A 17018-nucleotide genomic window follows, 5' to 3' on the forward strand; every position below is an offset into this window, starting at 1 on the left:
TGCATAGTTACAGAGCATGACTGGACCAGTTCTTCCCAATATGACAACAAGATGTTACCCCACAACAGTTGGGGCTTGAAGCCACAATCATGTCGGAACAGCTGGTAGAGGTTGCTAGGTAACTATCAGTCAATGTGATACATAGCCGGAAAATTGACATTGATAAAGGTCGAAATGGTCAGTACTTAGTTGTGTAGTCGTGTTGTTTAAAAGACAAAAAGATTTCCTTTCACCTCACCTGCTCCATGGTCACTGTCTCAAGATGAAGAGAGTGACTTCAGCCTCAACACTCTCTTTAGCTCCAACTTGAGCTTCCAATATTATTCTCTCCCTCAGAAAATGTACCTCCTTTAGTCTTATCTGTGCTACTGCCTCAGTCCAACTTCTGAGGAAACCTCACCCATATAATTGTCATCTCCTGACTTGACCATTCCACTATTCTTCCAGTTAGCCTCCTATTCATCACCCTGCATAAACTTCATCCTAGACTCTGCCCATTTGCCACGCTGTTTCCAAAGTTATCCACTGACCCTGATCAAGTTGATACACATTGACCCCTGAGCTCATATTTAATTCTTAAAATTCTCTTTTTTTTATGTTTAAATTCCTTTGCGTCCTCACACCTCCCTCTCCCTACAGTGCACTACACTACCCTCTCCCAGGGTTTTTTCAGGTAGGTGTTGTGGAAGGAAGGGTGAGGTACCATCTTGGGTGGCTGGGGAAAGGTGGGGAGGATAACATCCCTTATGTACAGAGGACATTCCTTGATTGAGATGCCTCCCATCTTCCTTCCAATATGCCTTCAGAAACTGTCTACCCGCTGCTACTCGACACTAGCCGTATTTAATCATGGACAGCATATTATCAGGGCCCATCGAGCAGTGGTGGGCAGCCTGCCAACTCTGCTACCCACCCACTCTCAGGATTGTGAAAGCAGGATTGGGGGCTGCTGGGAAAATGGTGAGCCAGCCACTCAATCATTTCACTTGCCCCCAAACTGAAACCCCCTTGTCCGGGCCATGTGCTGTCCATCCCCTTGGATTAACACTCACTTTTGTCCAACTATACTCCTGAATGTGGCATTTGTTTCTAGAATACAAGCATTATATAAATATAAATTCCTGTTGTCAAATCACACATTTTTCACATGACAATCTATTATGTTTATATTTTGTTAATACTGTTCTGTTCATTTTTGCCTGAAACATGAGCATGAAAGTATATTTGAAACTTAAGTTGCGTCAATTTCACTTCATACCTCTTGGAGGAATTTTTCTTCGTTCTTTCACGGCACGTGGGCATCACTGGCTAGACCGGCTTTTATCACCCATCACTAATTGCCCAGAGGGCAGTTAAGAGTCAATCACATTGCCGTGGGTCTAGAGTCACATGTAGTCCATACCAGGTAAAGGTGGCAGTTTCCTTCCCTAAAGTACATTAGTGACCCTGATGGGTTTTTCCCAACAATCGGCAATGGATTCATGGTCATCATGAAATGGTAGGATTTTAACCTGGGTCTTCAGAACATTAACTGGGTCTCTGGATTAATAGTCTAGTGATAATACGACTAGGCCATCTCCTAAATGTAATTCTTGAATATCTTGACCATCTTTAGTTGCTTCAATAGTTTCCAGCTTTAGTGTGTGGAGGAAATCAATGTGCTGTTGGGGTCCCCCTGCACTAATGGAACAATACAAATATCATAATGTATAGCTGTTGGAATTAGACTCATTCTTGTAAATCAGCAGGTAGAGGTTTCTGATATCAGATGGATAGAAATCAGACTTTTCTCTATGGTTGTGCAGTACTTGCTGTCGAAATGCCAGTCGTAACCCAGACATTACCCGAGTCTCTGGATTAACAGTCCACTGATAATACCACTAGACCATCGCTTCCCCAATTGGAATATGCATCTCAAGACACCAACACTTAGAGGTTTCAGGCATCTTTTATAGTGAATCAAATGTACATGAAATGATATAAAATATATTTATTTTAAACCTTTCTTCCTGGAGCACCTGCAAAGCCATCCTTCCCAGGATCACCCTTGAAAAGAAATAGATCATCATAAGCATTAAGGACAATAACCAATCCATCTCAAATTCTACTTCTGAATTGAAAATATTGTCAATTTTTAGTGGTAATCCTAAAGTAAGTAAGGTCAGTATTGGATATTAAACACTTTTAGGCGAGGTTGAGTTCAGATTAAATAGAATAGAAATGTTTCTTAGCTCCTAAAAAAATCTTAATCCCAACATGTTAAATTCAAACTCTTCAACATTTGAAAGTCAGCGTGAAATTTTCGCTTTCTATAGAAGTAATTCATACATCAGATTGCTAACGTAAAGTTACACTATTGGCAATTTAAGACTGCAGGCTGATTGCCACTAAAAACACATGAATCACTGACTTAAGAGTCATAGAGTCATACAGCGCAAGAAAGGCCCTTCAGCCCATCAAATCTGCACCAACAATAACTACCACTAAAGGCTCACTAGTCCCAATTTTCTACTCTTGTCCCATATCTTATAACCAGATACACCAGACTTATATTGGGGTTAAGAGGATTGGGCTATGAACAGGTTGCATAGACAAGGCTTGTACTCTCGAGTGGTCAAGATGAAAAGGATTATATAATTGAAGTCTTTAATATGGTTACGGAATTTACTGGTGTATTGGGGCCTCCAGCAATAAGTGGCGACAGTGAGGGAGAACCCTAATCAGGGAAGCACAAGCAGTCAGGCAGACAATCTTTGGATGAAGGGGCATCTTTTTCAGAAAGTGGCCTCAAAGGGTAGCAGAGACAGACAAAGGATTTTCTCAACCAAACGTGAAAAATGGGCTTAATTCCATGTAAATATTTGGCTTTCCTAGTTAAGCTTTATTGTTTCTTCATGTTTGTTAAGATCTGATTCAGTAGAATAAGAAATCACTGCTTTATGATCTTTGGGTCATCCTATATGTTTAAATCACATGTTACATTTCTGGAGTAGTTGGCACAACTTCACAGCACAGGTATCAAGTCAGGGCAGCTGAAGAACAAAGACCCCTGGCTGAGATGGAGTGGGTGGTGGAGAAGTTGTAAGTGATGATGTACACAAAGGAGGCCAAAGCAGGCGTGGTATTGTTGAAGGTTCAGGCATCAGCAGAGAAAATTGGATCTTTTAGTCAAACCCCTGGCAGAGGCTCCTTCATAAATGTTCTCAGGACGCTATAGAGGAAGGAAGCATTATCCAAGTTGGATATTCCATGAGCTGATGAGTGGGAAGCTGGACAGATTCAGTACCAGAAACACCAAATGCTCTGGTGATTGAAAACTGTATTGAGCATGCACAGCTGGGCATGGCATGTAGGCACCTCAATGTGAATGAGCAGGTGGTGGAACATCTGTGTGAGGATGCCCATCATAAATACTGGATATTTACAGATGTGGACGGTGGATTTTTGAGGCAATGAGAACGGGGTTTTGGGGACAGCAGTAGCCTTACAGCTGATGTTTCATGAATACAAGCAAGCCAGAGAGAGAATCTGGTCTCCATATCCCTGGAGGTGGTGAAGTTGTTTGAGATTCTTGCTGCCTGTATGGCTAAGAGTGGGGGCTGTAGGGTGTTGAACAATCTGACCATAGCACCATGGTACAGGAAGCCATTCCAGAGGCAGGGGAAAAGAAGGGAAAAGTATTTGTAATCAGAGATAGTATAGTCAGGGGAACAGACTCTGCTCTGTGGCCAGAATCGAGAATCCCGAAGGCTGTGTTGCCTGCATGATGCCCCGGTTTGTGCACCTCTTATGCAGTGTAACATTATGCCTCGCTCTTAGCACCCTATGATCTGTATGTCCTTGATCTGCCCCTAATGCTCACAAAACAAAGCTTTTCACTTTTCCTAGGTACATGTGACTACAACAAACCAAATCAAATTCAGGATATCTCATCTGGACTTCAGAGGAACTTGGAGTGGGACAGGAAAGATCCAGTTCTCATGGTCCATGTTGATACCAATGATATAAGTAGAAAGAAGAAAGATGTTCTGCTCAGATCTATGAGCAGCTAGGAGCTAAGTTAGAAAGCAGACCAAAAAGGTAGTAATATCTGGATTACTACCTGAGCCACAAGCAATTGGCACAAGGTCAACAAGTTTAAAGAGGTAAACATGTGGTTCAATGATTGGTGTGGGAGAACCCGGTTTGAATTCATGGGAGATAGTAGGAACTGCAGATGCTGGAGAATCCGAGACAACAAGGTGCAGGGCTGGATGAACACAGCAGGCCAAGCAGCATCATAGGAGCAGAGAGGCTGACGTTTCGGGCCTAGACCCTAGGCCCTGCTGTGTTCATCCAGCCCTGCACCTTGTTGTCTTGAATTCATGGGACGTTGGCACTAGGACAGGGGAAGGAGGGAGCTGTTCTAATAGGACAGGCTCCACCTGAATCACACTACAAACAGAGTCCTGGCGAATCACATAACTAGGACTGTGGTTACAGCTTTAAACTTAAAAGCAGGTGGGGGTGGGTTAAATAGCATGGAAAGTTATCAGAAAAAATACAAGTGGGGAGGGCTCAACTGAGGTTAGTAAATTTGGAGTTTAGAAGGATGAGGGGGGATCTGATTGAAACTTAGAATACTGAGAGGCCTGGATAGAGTGGACATGGAGAAGATGTTTCCACTCATAGGAGAGACTAGGATCCGAAGGCACAGCTTCAGAGTGAAGGGATAACCCTTTAGAACTGAGATGGGGAGGAATTCCTTCAGTCAGAGGGTGGTGAATCTGTAGAACTCATTGCCACAGAAGGCTTTGGCGGCGAAGTCTCTGAATGTATTTAAGACAGCAATATGTAGATTCTTGATTAGTAAGGGGATCAAAGGTTATGGGGAGAAGGCAGGAGAATGGGTTTGAGAAACATATCGGCCATGATCAATTGGTGGAGCAATCTCAGTGGGCCGCATATTATAATGCCGTTCCTATATCTTATGTTCAAGTTAATAACTGTCTCCAACACTTGCCATCAGGCCTTGCTGCAGTGTCATGTGGAATGGAGTAGCCATTTTTTTCGATTTACTCATGGGCTGTGGGCGTCGCTGGCTGGGCCAGCATTTATTGCCCATCCCTAGATGTTCTTGAGAAGTCGTCCTTATCCTTCTAGATGGAAGTGATTATGAGTTTGGAATGTGCTGTAAAGGATCTTTGGTGAATTTCTTTAGTGCAGCTTGTACATAACACACACTGCTGCTACTGAGCGTTGGTGGTGGAGGGAGTGGATGCTTGTGGATGTGGTGCCAATCAAGCCGGCTGCTTGTCCTGGATGGTGTCAAGCTTCTTGAGTGTTGTTGGGGCTGCACCCATCCAGGCAAGTGTGAAGTTCTCCATCACACTCCTGACTTGTGCCTTGTAGATGGAAATCTGGCTTTGGGGAGTCAGGAAGTGAGTTACTCACTGTGGAATTCCTAGCCTCTGACCTGCTCTTATAGCCACTGTATTTATATAATGGGTCTAGTTGAGTTTCTGGTCAATGGTAATCCCAAGGATGTTGATTGTGGGGGATTCAGTGATGGTAACACCATTGAATGTCAAAGGGTGGTGGTTAGATTGTCTTTTTTGGAGATGGTCATAGCCTGGCATTTGTGTGGCATGAATGTTGCTTTCCATTTGTCAGCCCAAGCCTGGATGTTGTCCAGATCTTATTGCATTTGAACAAGGACTGCTTCAGTATCTAAGGAGTCATGAATGGTGCTGAACATTGTGCAATCATCAGAGTTTGGTGGTTGATGTAGAGATGAGCAACTCTCTCCATGGTGTTGCAGAACCTGTAGTATCGGTGTCAGATGGCTCTGGTAAAGTGGCATCGGATAAGCTAGAACAATGTAGCAGTCACCTGTGTGCTGTGAATCCAGGGGGTGCATCCAGTGTAGGAATGTGCTTTCCTGATAGCATTTGCGGGGTTTGGGGCTGGTGGTTGCTGCAGGAAGCAGCATCATGCACTGCCAATGATAGGACTCCAAGAGACCTGACCAAGCCAGGCACCAACATCACATGATTCTCCAAGGATCCCTTGGAAAGTACCAGGACAGAAATGCTGGATATCTCCTGTAATAGGGTTAGGGTTAGGGTAGATAAACTATTCCCCAGTGGAAAACTTCAGAATGAAGTTGAAACCAAGAAGCACTTCTTCACACTGTTGCTAGGTCAGTTGAAAAATTCTGAATTAAGGTTCTGAGAATGTTGTTAGGTTAGGGTATTGAAGTGTCACAAAACTCACGTTAATGGGTGGAGTTAAATTACAGATCAGACTTGATCCAACTGAATGCCAGAACCAGTTCAATGGGTTCAATGGCCTATTCCTGATCCTATCTTCCTTGTTTATGCATGACCTGTTTGGACACTTTTTTTTTGCATGGCTTGTGCAGTCAGTCATTATTTGGAACTTTTCATGAAAATTTTCCAGAAATGTTGAAACACTGTGTTCTCCTTTCCCATCAATACTGTTGAAACACTTTGCAATTTAATTTGGACATAGTGAAGGTTAGTTAGTTCAGTTGGCTGGATGGCTGGTTTGTGATGCAGAATGATGCCAACAGTGTGGGTACCATTCCCACACCAGCTAAGGTTATCATTGGAGGACTCTCCTTCTCAACCTCTCTCCTTGCCCAAGGTGACCCTCAGATTAAACCACCACCAGTCGTCTCTGATGAGAGAGTGAGACAATGGTGACTATTTACTTTTTACACACCACAAAACCTCTATGTATTTTCTACTGGAAAGAGTTCTGTAATAGAAAGGAAGTATTTGTACATCAACTAGCATTTCTCCTTACCCGATTGCCAGGAAAACCAATAATACCCTTTTCACCCTTTTCACCAGGAGCTGTGGGGAAAACCTAAATGTGAATAAAGAGAAAATAAATTAGATTTCATCTGGGTTTTAATTATTTAAATGTACAATATAATATATTTATTAGGAAATACAGTTTAAAATTAAAAGCTTTACATTCTACAGACTGAAACAAGAGATTTAATTAAAAGTAAACTTAAATAATAAGAATAGAGCTCTCATCTCATCACTCTTTTCTTTTAGTCATCTTTCATTTTCCCTTTGGAAGAATGCTACAGTTTATAGTAGTTAATATTAATTCCGAAGGTGCTGCTGAGGCTGTATTTATTTTCCATCGCAGTTACCCAGAAAGGATGGTAACGAGCCCTGTTCTCGATCCACTGCAGTCCTCGTTACTCACAAAGAATTCACACAATCACCGAATTATTAAGGGCAGGAGCCAGCTATTTAACCTATTGTGCATGCACTGACTCCTTAAATCAACATCATTATCTTGCACCAATCTCCTGACTTTACCCCATACCCTTGCAATCTACTTCAAGACAAATAATCCCCATCCAATGCCCTCTTGAATGCCCCAATTGAACCGGCCTCCGCCACATTACCAGACAGTGCATTCCACATCATAACTACTCACTTGCTGAAAAACGTTTCTTCTGATATCACTTTGCTTCGTTTGGTATCACTTTAAATCTATGTCCCTCTTGTTCTTGATTTTGTTTTACGAGCAGGAACAGCTTCTCCCTAACTGCTCTATCCAGCCCACTCATGATTTTGAAAACCTCAAGCAAATTACCTCTCAACATTCTTCTCCCTCAGGAGAACAATTTCTTCAGTCCTGATGAAGAGTCACTGGGCCCAAAATGTGAACGCTACTTTTTTTCCTTACAGATGCTACCAGTCCTGCTGAGTTTTGCCAGCAATTTCTGTTTTTGTTTCTGCAATCTATCCTCATAAATGAAGTTTCTTATTCTGGGAACTATTTTTGTACATTGCTTCTGCACTCTCTCCCCATGTGTTCACATTTTTCCTATAATGTATGTCCACAGCTGTACACTATACTCCAGCTGAGGTCTAACAAGTGTCTTACACAAGATCAACATCACTTCCTTGCTCTTATACTCTGTGCCCTATTAATAAAGCTGAGGGTACTGTATACTTTATTAACTGCTCTATCCATCTGTCCTACCACTTTCAATGATCTGTGCACACGTACACCCAGGTCCTATACCCACTTTGGAATTGTACCCTCTATTCTGTATTGTCCACCACTGCCCTTCTAACCAAAGTCCATCACCTCTCACTTCTCAGCATTGAACCTCATCTGGCACCTCTTCGCCTGCTCCACCAAAGAGTTATACAGCACAGAAACAGACCCTTCAGTCCAACTCATCTGCGCCAACAGACAGCCCAATCCCATCTGGTCTCATTTGCCAGCATTTGGCCCATACAGCTCTAAACCCTTCCTGTTCATATACCCATCCAGATGCCTTTCAAATGTTGTAATGGTACCAGCCTCCACCACTTCCTCTGGCAGCTCATTCCATACACGCACCACCCTCTGTGTAAAAAAATTACCCCTCATACTTGTCAATGTCCTTTTGGAGTTCCACACTGTTGTCCTCACAGTTCACAACTCTTCCAAGTTTAATGTCATCTGCAAACTTGGAAATTGCCCTCTGCACACGAAGGTCCAGATCATTATTATGCATCAGAAAAAGCACAGGTCCCAATACTGACCCCTGGGGAACTCACTACAAACCTTCCTCCAGACAGAAAATTCTCCATTGACCATTTCTGTTTGCTTCCTGTCACTAAGACGATTTTGTTTCCATGTTGCTACTGTCCCTTTTATTTCATGGTGTAGAACTAGCCGCACAAATTGACCGATCAACTCAGAGCGTGGACAGACACGTGGGCCTGGGATATTATAGCCATTACAGAAACATGGCTAAGGGAGGGACAGGACTGGCACCTTAATGTGCCAGGATACAGGTGCTTTAGGTGGGACAGAGTTGGAGGAAAGAGGGGAGGGGGAGTTGCATTTTTGATTAAGGGGAATATCACAGCAGTAGTCAGAGATGAAATAACTGAGGGATCATCCAGTGAGAGTTTGTGGGTGGAGCTAAGAAATAAGAAGGGGATGGCGATGTTACTGGGGTTATACTATAGTCAATCGGATTAGAGGAACAAATATGCAGGGAGATTGCAGAGACTTGCAGGAGAAATAGGGTTGCCATAGTCAGGGATTTTAATTTTCCTAACATAGACTGGGACCGCCATAGTGTTAAGGGTTTGGATGGGATGGAATTTGTTAAATATATTCAGGAAAGTTTCCTCAAACAGTATATACAGGGTCCTATTCGGGAGGGGCAAAAACTCAACCTACTCTTGGGAAATAGGGCAGGACAGGTGACTGAGATGACAGTGGGGGAGCACTTTGGGATTCATGGCAATAGTTCTATTAATTTTAAAATAGTTATGGAGAAGGACAAAACTGGACCACAAGTTCAAGTTCTAAATTGAAGCAAGGTGAATTTTGATGAAATTAGACAGGAGCTTGCAGTGGTTGATTGGCGAAGTTTGTTTGCAGGTAAAGGCACCTCTGGCAAGTGGGAGGCCTTTGAAAGTGTGATAGCTAGAGTTCAGAGTCTATATGTTCCTGTGAGGGTGAAGGGCAACGTTGGCAGGAGTAGGGAACCCTGGATGACAAGAGATATTGAGGCTTTGACCAGAAAAAAGGAGGCATAGCTCAGGAACAGGCAGCTGGGATCAAGGGAATCCCTGGTAGTATACAGGGGATACAAGAGTTTACTGAAGAAGAAAATCAGGAGGGCAAAAAGGGGGCATGAGATAGCTTTGGCTGAGAAGATTAGGGTGAATCCAAAGAGATTCTTTAAATATATTAAAGGAAAAAGAATAACTAGAGAGAGAATTGGACCCCTCAAGGATCAAAGTGGACATGTATGTGTGAAACCAAAGGAGATGGGCGAGGTCCTCAATGGATATTTCTCCTCTGTGTTTACCGTGGAGAAAGACAGGGAGACTTGGGAATTTGGGGGAAGTTAGTGGCTATATCTTAAGAATTGTCCGTATCACAGTACATGAGGTGTTGGAAGTATTAAAATGTATGAAGGAGAATAAATCTTCTGGTCCAGATCAGATATATCCAAGAACCCTGCAAGAGGCGAGAGAAGAAATTGCAGGAGGCCTGGCTGATATATTTGCATCATTGTTAGCCATGGGTGAGGTCCCAGAAGACCAGATGGTAGCGAATGTTGGGCCTTTATTCAAGAAGGGCTGCAAAGCAAAACCAGGGAATTATAGACCAGTAAGCCTAATGTCTGTGGTAGGTAAGTTACTTGAGAAGACTCTGAGGGATAAGACATACATGCATTAAGAAAGACAGGGGTTTGATTAGGAGTAGTCAGCACAGCTTTGTGTGTGGGAGATCATGCCTCACAAATCTGTTACAGTTCTTTGATGAAGTGACCAGGAAGGTTGATGAGGGCAAGGCGGTAGACGTAGTCTATATGGATTTCAGTAAGGCCTTTGATAAGATTCTACGTGGCTACTCTGGAAGGTTAGATCGCATAGAATCCAGAGACAGCTGGCAAATTGGGTACATAATTGGCTTGATGGTAGGAAGTAGAAGGTAATAGTGGAAGGATGCTTGTCAGACTGGAGGCCTGTGACTACTGGTATGCCTCAGGGGTCAGTGATGGGCCCATTGCTGTTTGTTATTGATATATCGTAATTCATGTCTATTAATAATTACTCGTAATTGCATGTAGAACATAGAACATAGAACAGTACAGGCCCGTCGGCCCACGATGTTGTGCCGACCTGTTATCCTACTAAGCTCAATCTACCCTGCATACCCTACATTTTACTATCCTCCATGTGCCTATCCAAGAGTCGCTTAAAAGTCTCTGAAGTATCTGACTCCACTACCATTGCCGGCAGCGCATTCCACACACTCACCACTCTCTGTGTGAAGAACCTACCTCTGACATCTCCCCTATACCTTCCTCCAATCACCCTAAAATTATGCCCCCTCGTAATAGTCATTTCCGCCCTGGGAAAAAGTCTCTGACTATCCACTCTATCTATGCCTCTCATCATCTTGTAAACCTCAATCAAATCACCTCTCATCCTTCTTCACTCCAATGAAAAAAGCCCTAGCTCCTTCACCCTTTCCTCATAAGACCTGCCCTCCAGTCCAGGCAGCATCCTGGTAAATTTCCTCTGCACCCTCTCTAAAGTTTCCACATCCTTCCTATAGTGAGGCAACCAGAACTGAACACAATATTCCAAATGTGGTCTAACCAGAGTTTTATAGAGCTGCAGCTCTTGCGGCTCTTAATCCCAATTCCCCTGCCAATGAAAGCCAACACACCATACTCCTTCTTTACAACCCTATCAACTTGGTTAGCAACTTTGAGGGATCTATGGACGTGGACACCAAGATCCCTCTGTTCCTCTACACTGCCGGAGAATCCTGCCATTAACCCTGTATTCTGGATTCAAATTCAACCTTCCAAAATGAATCACTTCACACTTTTCTGGGTTGAATTCCATCTGCCACTTCTTTGCCCAGCTCTGCATCCTGTCAATGGGGCAGCACAGTGGCTCAGTGGTTAGCACTGCTGCCTCACAGTGCCAGGGACCCGGGTTCAATTCCAGCCTTGGGCGACTGTCTGAAGCTTCCACATCTTTCCTATAATGAGATGACCAGAACTGAACACAATATTCCAAGTGTGGCATCACTGTTCATGATTGCATGTCATATTAACTACAGACTTATGTGCACTAGCCACCCCATTCAGACTGACTCAAAAGTGCATTACCATATCAAGTTACATTCCACTCAAAGGTGCAGTCATGCAGAACACACAGTGTCATTTAACAAGGCCACATAAATATCACAGGATAAAACATTTTTACACTTCCATACCAAGTAGTGCTTTTCATATTAAAGCACACCAACATCTAAAACCCAGCCTTGACTAGGTATGATCCCCAAACCCCTTACTCTAAACCCCTTTCCAGCCAGTGTGGATCCAAGAATCATTCCAAGATAACAACTGGATTATAACTGAGGAAGGGTCACCATACCCGAAACGTTAACTCTGATTTTTTCTTCACAGATGCTGCCAGACCTGTTGATCATTTTAAGGTAAGAGAGGAAAGAATACATAGGAACCTGAGGGGCAACTTTTTTTTTTTTTTTTTAAACACGGAACGTGGTACACACATAGATGAATGACCAGAAGTGGTTGAGGCGGGTATGTTAACAACATTTAAAAGGCATTTGGACAAATACATGGATAGGAAAGGTTTAGAAGGATGTGGGCCAAGTGCGGGGAAATGGGGTTAACATGGATGCACATTTTGGTCGGCATAGATGAGTTTGGGCCAAAGGGCCTGTCTCCATGCTGTAGGACTCTATGACTCTGAAGTCTGTTGTGTGGCACTGTATCAAACACCTTCTGGAAACCCATGTTCACCACATCCATAGTATTACCCTCATTGAGCCTTTCTGTTATCTTCAAAAATCTCCAGCCAGTTCATTAAACATTATTTCCCCTTAAGAAATCCACACTGACTCTTCCTAACCAACACAGATTTTTCCATGTAGCTGCAAATTCTATACCGAACAGATGACGATACTCTCACAATAATGGTAAGAGGAAACTCAAGTACAACAAATTGAAGCAGGAAAATGCTTTGCACTCACTGAAGGTCCAGGAAATCCAATAGGTCCAGGAGGCCCTAGAGGGCCTTTCTCACCCTGAAAGAAAAGCAATATTTTACACCAAGGTTTGATTTATTTATTGGGTCAATGTTTTGCAGCATTATACTGGCCAGTGTCCTGTTTCAATTTGTGACTGATTATTCGCAACATTTTACATTAATGAAAAAGGTACCTACATCCTCACTGTTGTGATAGCTGTGCAAATGGCCTTTAACAGTTAAAGTAACTGAGAATCACTCTCACCACATCGCAACACGGTTATCAAAAGTATGTTTGTTGTGGCTTATACCTGATCTCCTTTATAGAAAATTTCTTCCTGAGGCTCAATGAGTTCAATATGGCCTGGGTCACCTTGTTCACCCTGTTGAGAAGGGGGAATAAGCCGGGGTATAAGTAATAATAATGTCAGGCTAACATCCAACATTCCCACCATAAAAGGATATGACGATGCTATTGATACAGAGTTCACAAATACCACAGTAAGACGTTGAAATTCTTAGTTTAGCTTTGCATGGCATAACTATTGCAAAATAAAATGAATTTGATTTAATTAAATTCATTGCATGGTCTATAGTTGGATATGACAAACAGCTAGCAATATACTGACAACCTTCCATTAACTGATGACTGAACCAATTCCATCAGAATCATGGCTGCAGGCTCCATGTTTACAGGTTTTTTTTTAAATCACTCTGACCAGAGATGTTATGGCACACCTCTGGATCAGGTGGGTCTTGAACCCAGCCTTTCTAGCTCAGAGGTAGAGACACTACCACTGTCAAAGAGTCATTGAGCCAACCAGCATAGAAACAGGCCCTTTGGCCCACCTAGTCTATACCGACCAACAAACACCAAATTACACTAATCCCATTTACCTGCACTTGGTCCGTAGCCTAATATGCTCTCGCATTTTAAGTCCCCATCCAGATACTTCTCCAATGTTATGAGAGTACCTGTCTCCACCACCCTCTCAGACAGCATTTGCCATATTTCTACCACACTCTGGATGAGAAAGGTTTTCCTCAGCTCCCTATAAACCACGTATTCCTCACCTTAAGCTTAAACCCTCTGTCTTAGACATGCCTGTCATCGGGAAATGATTCTCACAATTGACTCTCTCTATGCCTCTCATAATTTTGTATACCTCAATCAGATCCCACCTCAGCCTCCTCTGCTGCAGGGAAAACAAACCCAACCCACCCAGTCTCTCCTTATAACTGAGACTTTCCATCCCAGGCAACATCCTGGTGAATCTCCTCTGCACCCTCTCCAGTGCAATCACGTCCTTCCAATACTGTGGCGACCAGAACTGCACACAGTGTTCTATCTGTGGCCCAACCAACATTCTATAAAGTTGTCAACACAGTGTGGAGCTGGAGGAACCCAGCAGGTCAGGCAGCATCAGAGGAGCAAGAGAGTCAATGTTTCAGGTTGGGACCTGAAACGTCAACTTTCCTGCTCCCCTAATGCTGCCTGACCTGCTGTGTTCCTCCAGCTCCACACTGTGTTGACTCTGACTCCAGCACCTTCAGATCTTGCTATCTCCTTCTATAAAGTTGTAACACGACTTCCTTAATTTTATATTCTATATCCTGGCTAATGAAGGCTCACATCATGTATAGAGATAGTAGGATTTTCTGAAGAAGGGTCTAGACCCGAAACATCAGCTTTCCTGCTCCTCTGATGCTGCTTGGCCTGCTGTGTTCATCCAGCTTTAAACCTTGTTATCTAGCATCGTGTATGCCTCCTTCACCACCCTGTTGATCTATGCTGGCACCTTCAGGGATCTATGGATTAGTATACCATGGTTTCTTTGTTTCTCTAGGTGCCTACTATTCATTGTGTATGTTCTTCCCTTATTAGAATTCGCAAAGGGCATCACCTCACACTTATCAGGATTAAATTCCATCTGCCATTGCTCTGCCCAATTTACCAGCTGATCAATATCAGACTGTAGCCTGAGACCATCCTCTTCACCATCAACATAACCAATTTTCTGTCATCTATGAACTTACTAATAATACGTTGTACATTCACATCCAAGTCATTAATGTACATAACAAACAGCAATGGTCCCATCACTGATCCCTGTGATACACTACTGGTGATGGGCTTCCAAACACAAAAACAATCTTCCAACATCACTCTTTGTCACCTATTTGCAAGCTAACTTTGGATCCAGTTTGCCAACTTGCCTTGGATCCCAAAGGCTCTTACCTTTTGGACCTGCCTTCCACATGGGACCTTGTTAAAGGTCTTACTGAAGTCCACATAAACCACATCAACTGCACTAGCCTCATCAATATTTTTAGTCACCTTTTCAAAAAACTCATTTAAAATTAGTCAGACAGGATCTCCCTGTAACAAATCCATGCTGACTATCCCTTATCAATCCCTGCCTTTCCAAATAAAAAACGAAAGAACTAAACAGAAATTTTTGGAAAAGCTCAGCAGGTCCGGCAGCATCTGTGAAGGAGAAAACAGAGTTAACGTTTCCGGTCTGGTGATCCTTCCTCAGAACTGCTGCCAGACCTGCTGAGCTTTTGCAGAAATTTCTGTTTTGTTTCCTGCCTTTCCAAATGTTGATTAACCCTGGCCCTCAGAACTTTTTCCAGTAATTTTCCTACCATCAACATCAGACTAACTGGTCTGTAATTGCCCAACCTATCCTGCTGCCCTTCTTGAACAAAGGGATCACATTAGCCATGCTCCAGTCAACTGGCACTTTATCTGTGACCAGTGAAGTATTAAGTATCTCTGCCAGGGCCCCAGCAGTCTCCTCCCTTGGCTCCCACAGCAGCCTGGGATACATCTCATCAGGGCCTAGGGGCTTATGCACCTTTATGCCTACCAAAATATTTAATACCACCTCCTTATTAATCTTAACATGTTCTAGAACCTTATCAACGCAGTTGAAATCCCTGGCTACACATGAGAAATATTCATCTAATACCTCACCTACAGATCGCACCTTTGGTCTCAAAGAGATCCCACCCTTTCCCTGGGAATCCTCTTACTCTTATATTATAAAATGCCTTGGGGTTTTTCTTAATCACATCTGTCAAAGATATTTCATGGTCCCTCTTTGCCCTCCTAACTACACTCTCCTCTCCTCTCTACACTCCTTTTGGGCCTCCCCTGTTTTTAATGTACTGTACCTGACATGTGCTTCCTTCTTCATCAAACACTTGCTACCCCTTGACATCTAGTGTTCCCTGCCTTTGCCGCCCTTGCCCTTCACTCTTCGAGGAATATACTGACCCTGAATTCTCACTATACCACTTTTTAAAAGATTCTGACTTTCCAAATGTAAACTTACCAGCAAGTAGTTGCTCCCAGTCAATGTTTGCCAAATCCTGCCTAATGATATAGAAATCGGCCTTCCACAATTTAGACATTTAACCTCTGCACTATCCTCATCGCTTTCCACAATGACTTTAGAAACTTAGAGTTATGGTCATTATCCCCAAAATGTTCACCCACTGACACTTCAACAACTTGAGCAGCTCCACTTCCCAGGATTAGTTCTAGCGCTGCCTCGTACCTGGTCGGCCTATCTACTTACTGGCACTAAAAACTCTCCCGGATGCACTTTAAAAATTCCACCCCATCTAATCCTTTCACATTAAGGCAATCCCAGTTAATGCTCACAAAGTTGAAATCCCCTAATATTATAACCCGTTTCTCTGACACCTTTCTGTGATTTGCCAACATATCTGCTCCTCTATTGTCCTCTGTCTGTTGAGAGCACTGTAGAATGTGCTATAAGAGACCGACTGCCATCACTTTAGAACAGTAAGAATGATCTGCTACAGCTCCAAAAAGATTTTAAGGTGGGGAGGTGCTCTTGTGCAGTGGTAGTGTCCCAATCTCTAGCCTAGGACACCCAGACTCAAGTCCCACCTACTACTGAGGTGTGCAATAAAATTCTCTGAACAGGTTGATTAGGAAATCTTGGAAAGATTGAGGACTAGGTTGTAAGATACAAACAAGGAAGTTTCACCCACGCTTAATTCTGCTGGAAGGTCTCTTTGAATCTATCTCGTCCTTGATCCTGGACTGAGACACTGAACAGACAAACATTTATCATCTCTCTACTGTGGTTTTGTCTATTCTAAAACAAAGTTTAAAAGATCTAAAACAGTGACCTTGTTGCAAAACCTTCACATTCAAAAATACATCTTTTTAGACCAAGGTTGACTTTTATCAGTTTAAATAATAACGTTTTTGATTTTCCATCATCAAAATTCCACAGGACAAGGAGCAGAAGAACACAAAATCAATGTTGTCTGAAATAATAAGCTGCAGGAGTGCTATTGCGAACAGACTTTAGCAAGCTCAGCAACCTCACCCATTAATGTCTATAATTTCAAACAAGCTGCAATATGAAATAAAACTGATAATTTGCAGTCCCAGGTTGAAATATTTAATGA

The 17018-nt window shown here is 42.9% G+C and overlaps 1 protein-coding gene across 1 annotated transcript in view; it reads right to left on the bottom strand.

The window, feature by feature from the left end:
* LOC109929177 (collagen alpha-4(IV) chain-like) overlaps positions 1-17018 on the bottom strand; it is a 223939-nt gene that overhangs the window by 106077 nt on the left and 100844 nt on the right. Inside the window, exons 13-16 of the mRNA XM_048604477.1 lie at positions 12875-12946; positions 12568-12621; positions 6811-6873; positions 2002-2046 (exon numbers count right to left, since the gene is read on the bottom strand). Of these exons, the coding sequence (XP_048460434.1) occupies positions 2002-2046; positions 6811-6873; positions 12568-12621; positions 12875-12946 (234 nt within the window). The remainder of the gene's footprint in view (positions 1-2001; positions 2047-6810; positions 6874-12567; positions 12622-12874; positions 12947-17018) is intronic.

The sequence above is a fragment of the Rhincodon typus genome, chromosome 13 (genome assembly GCF_021869965.1).
Source record: "Rhincodon typus isolate 14 chromosome 13, sRhiTyp1.1, whole genome shotgun sequence".
NCBI lineage: Eukaryota > Metazoa > Chordata > Chondrichthyes > Orectolobiformes > Rhincodontidae > Rhincodon > Rhincodon typus.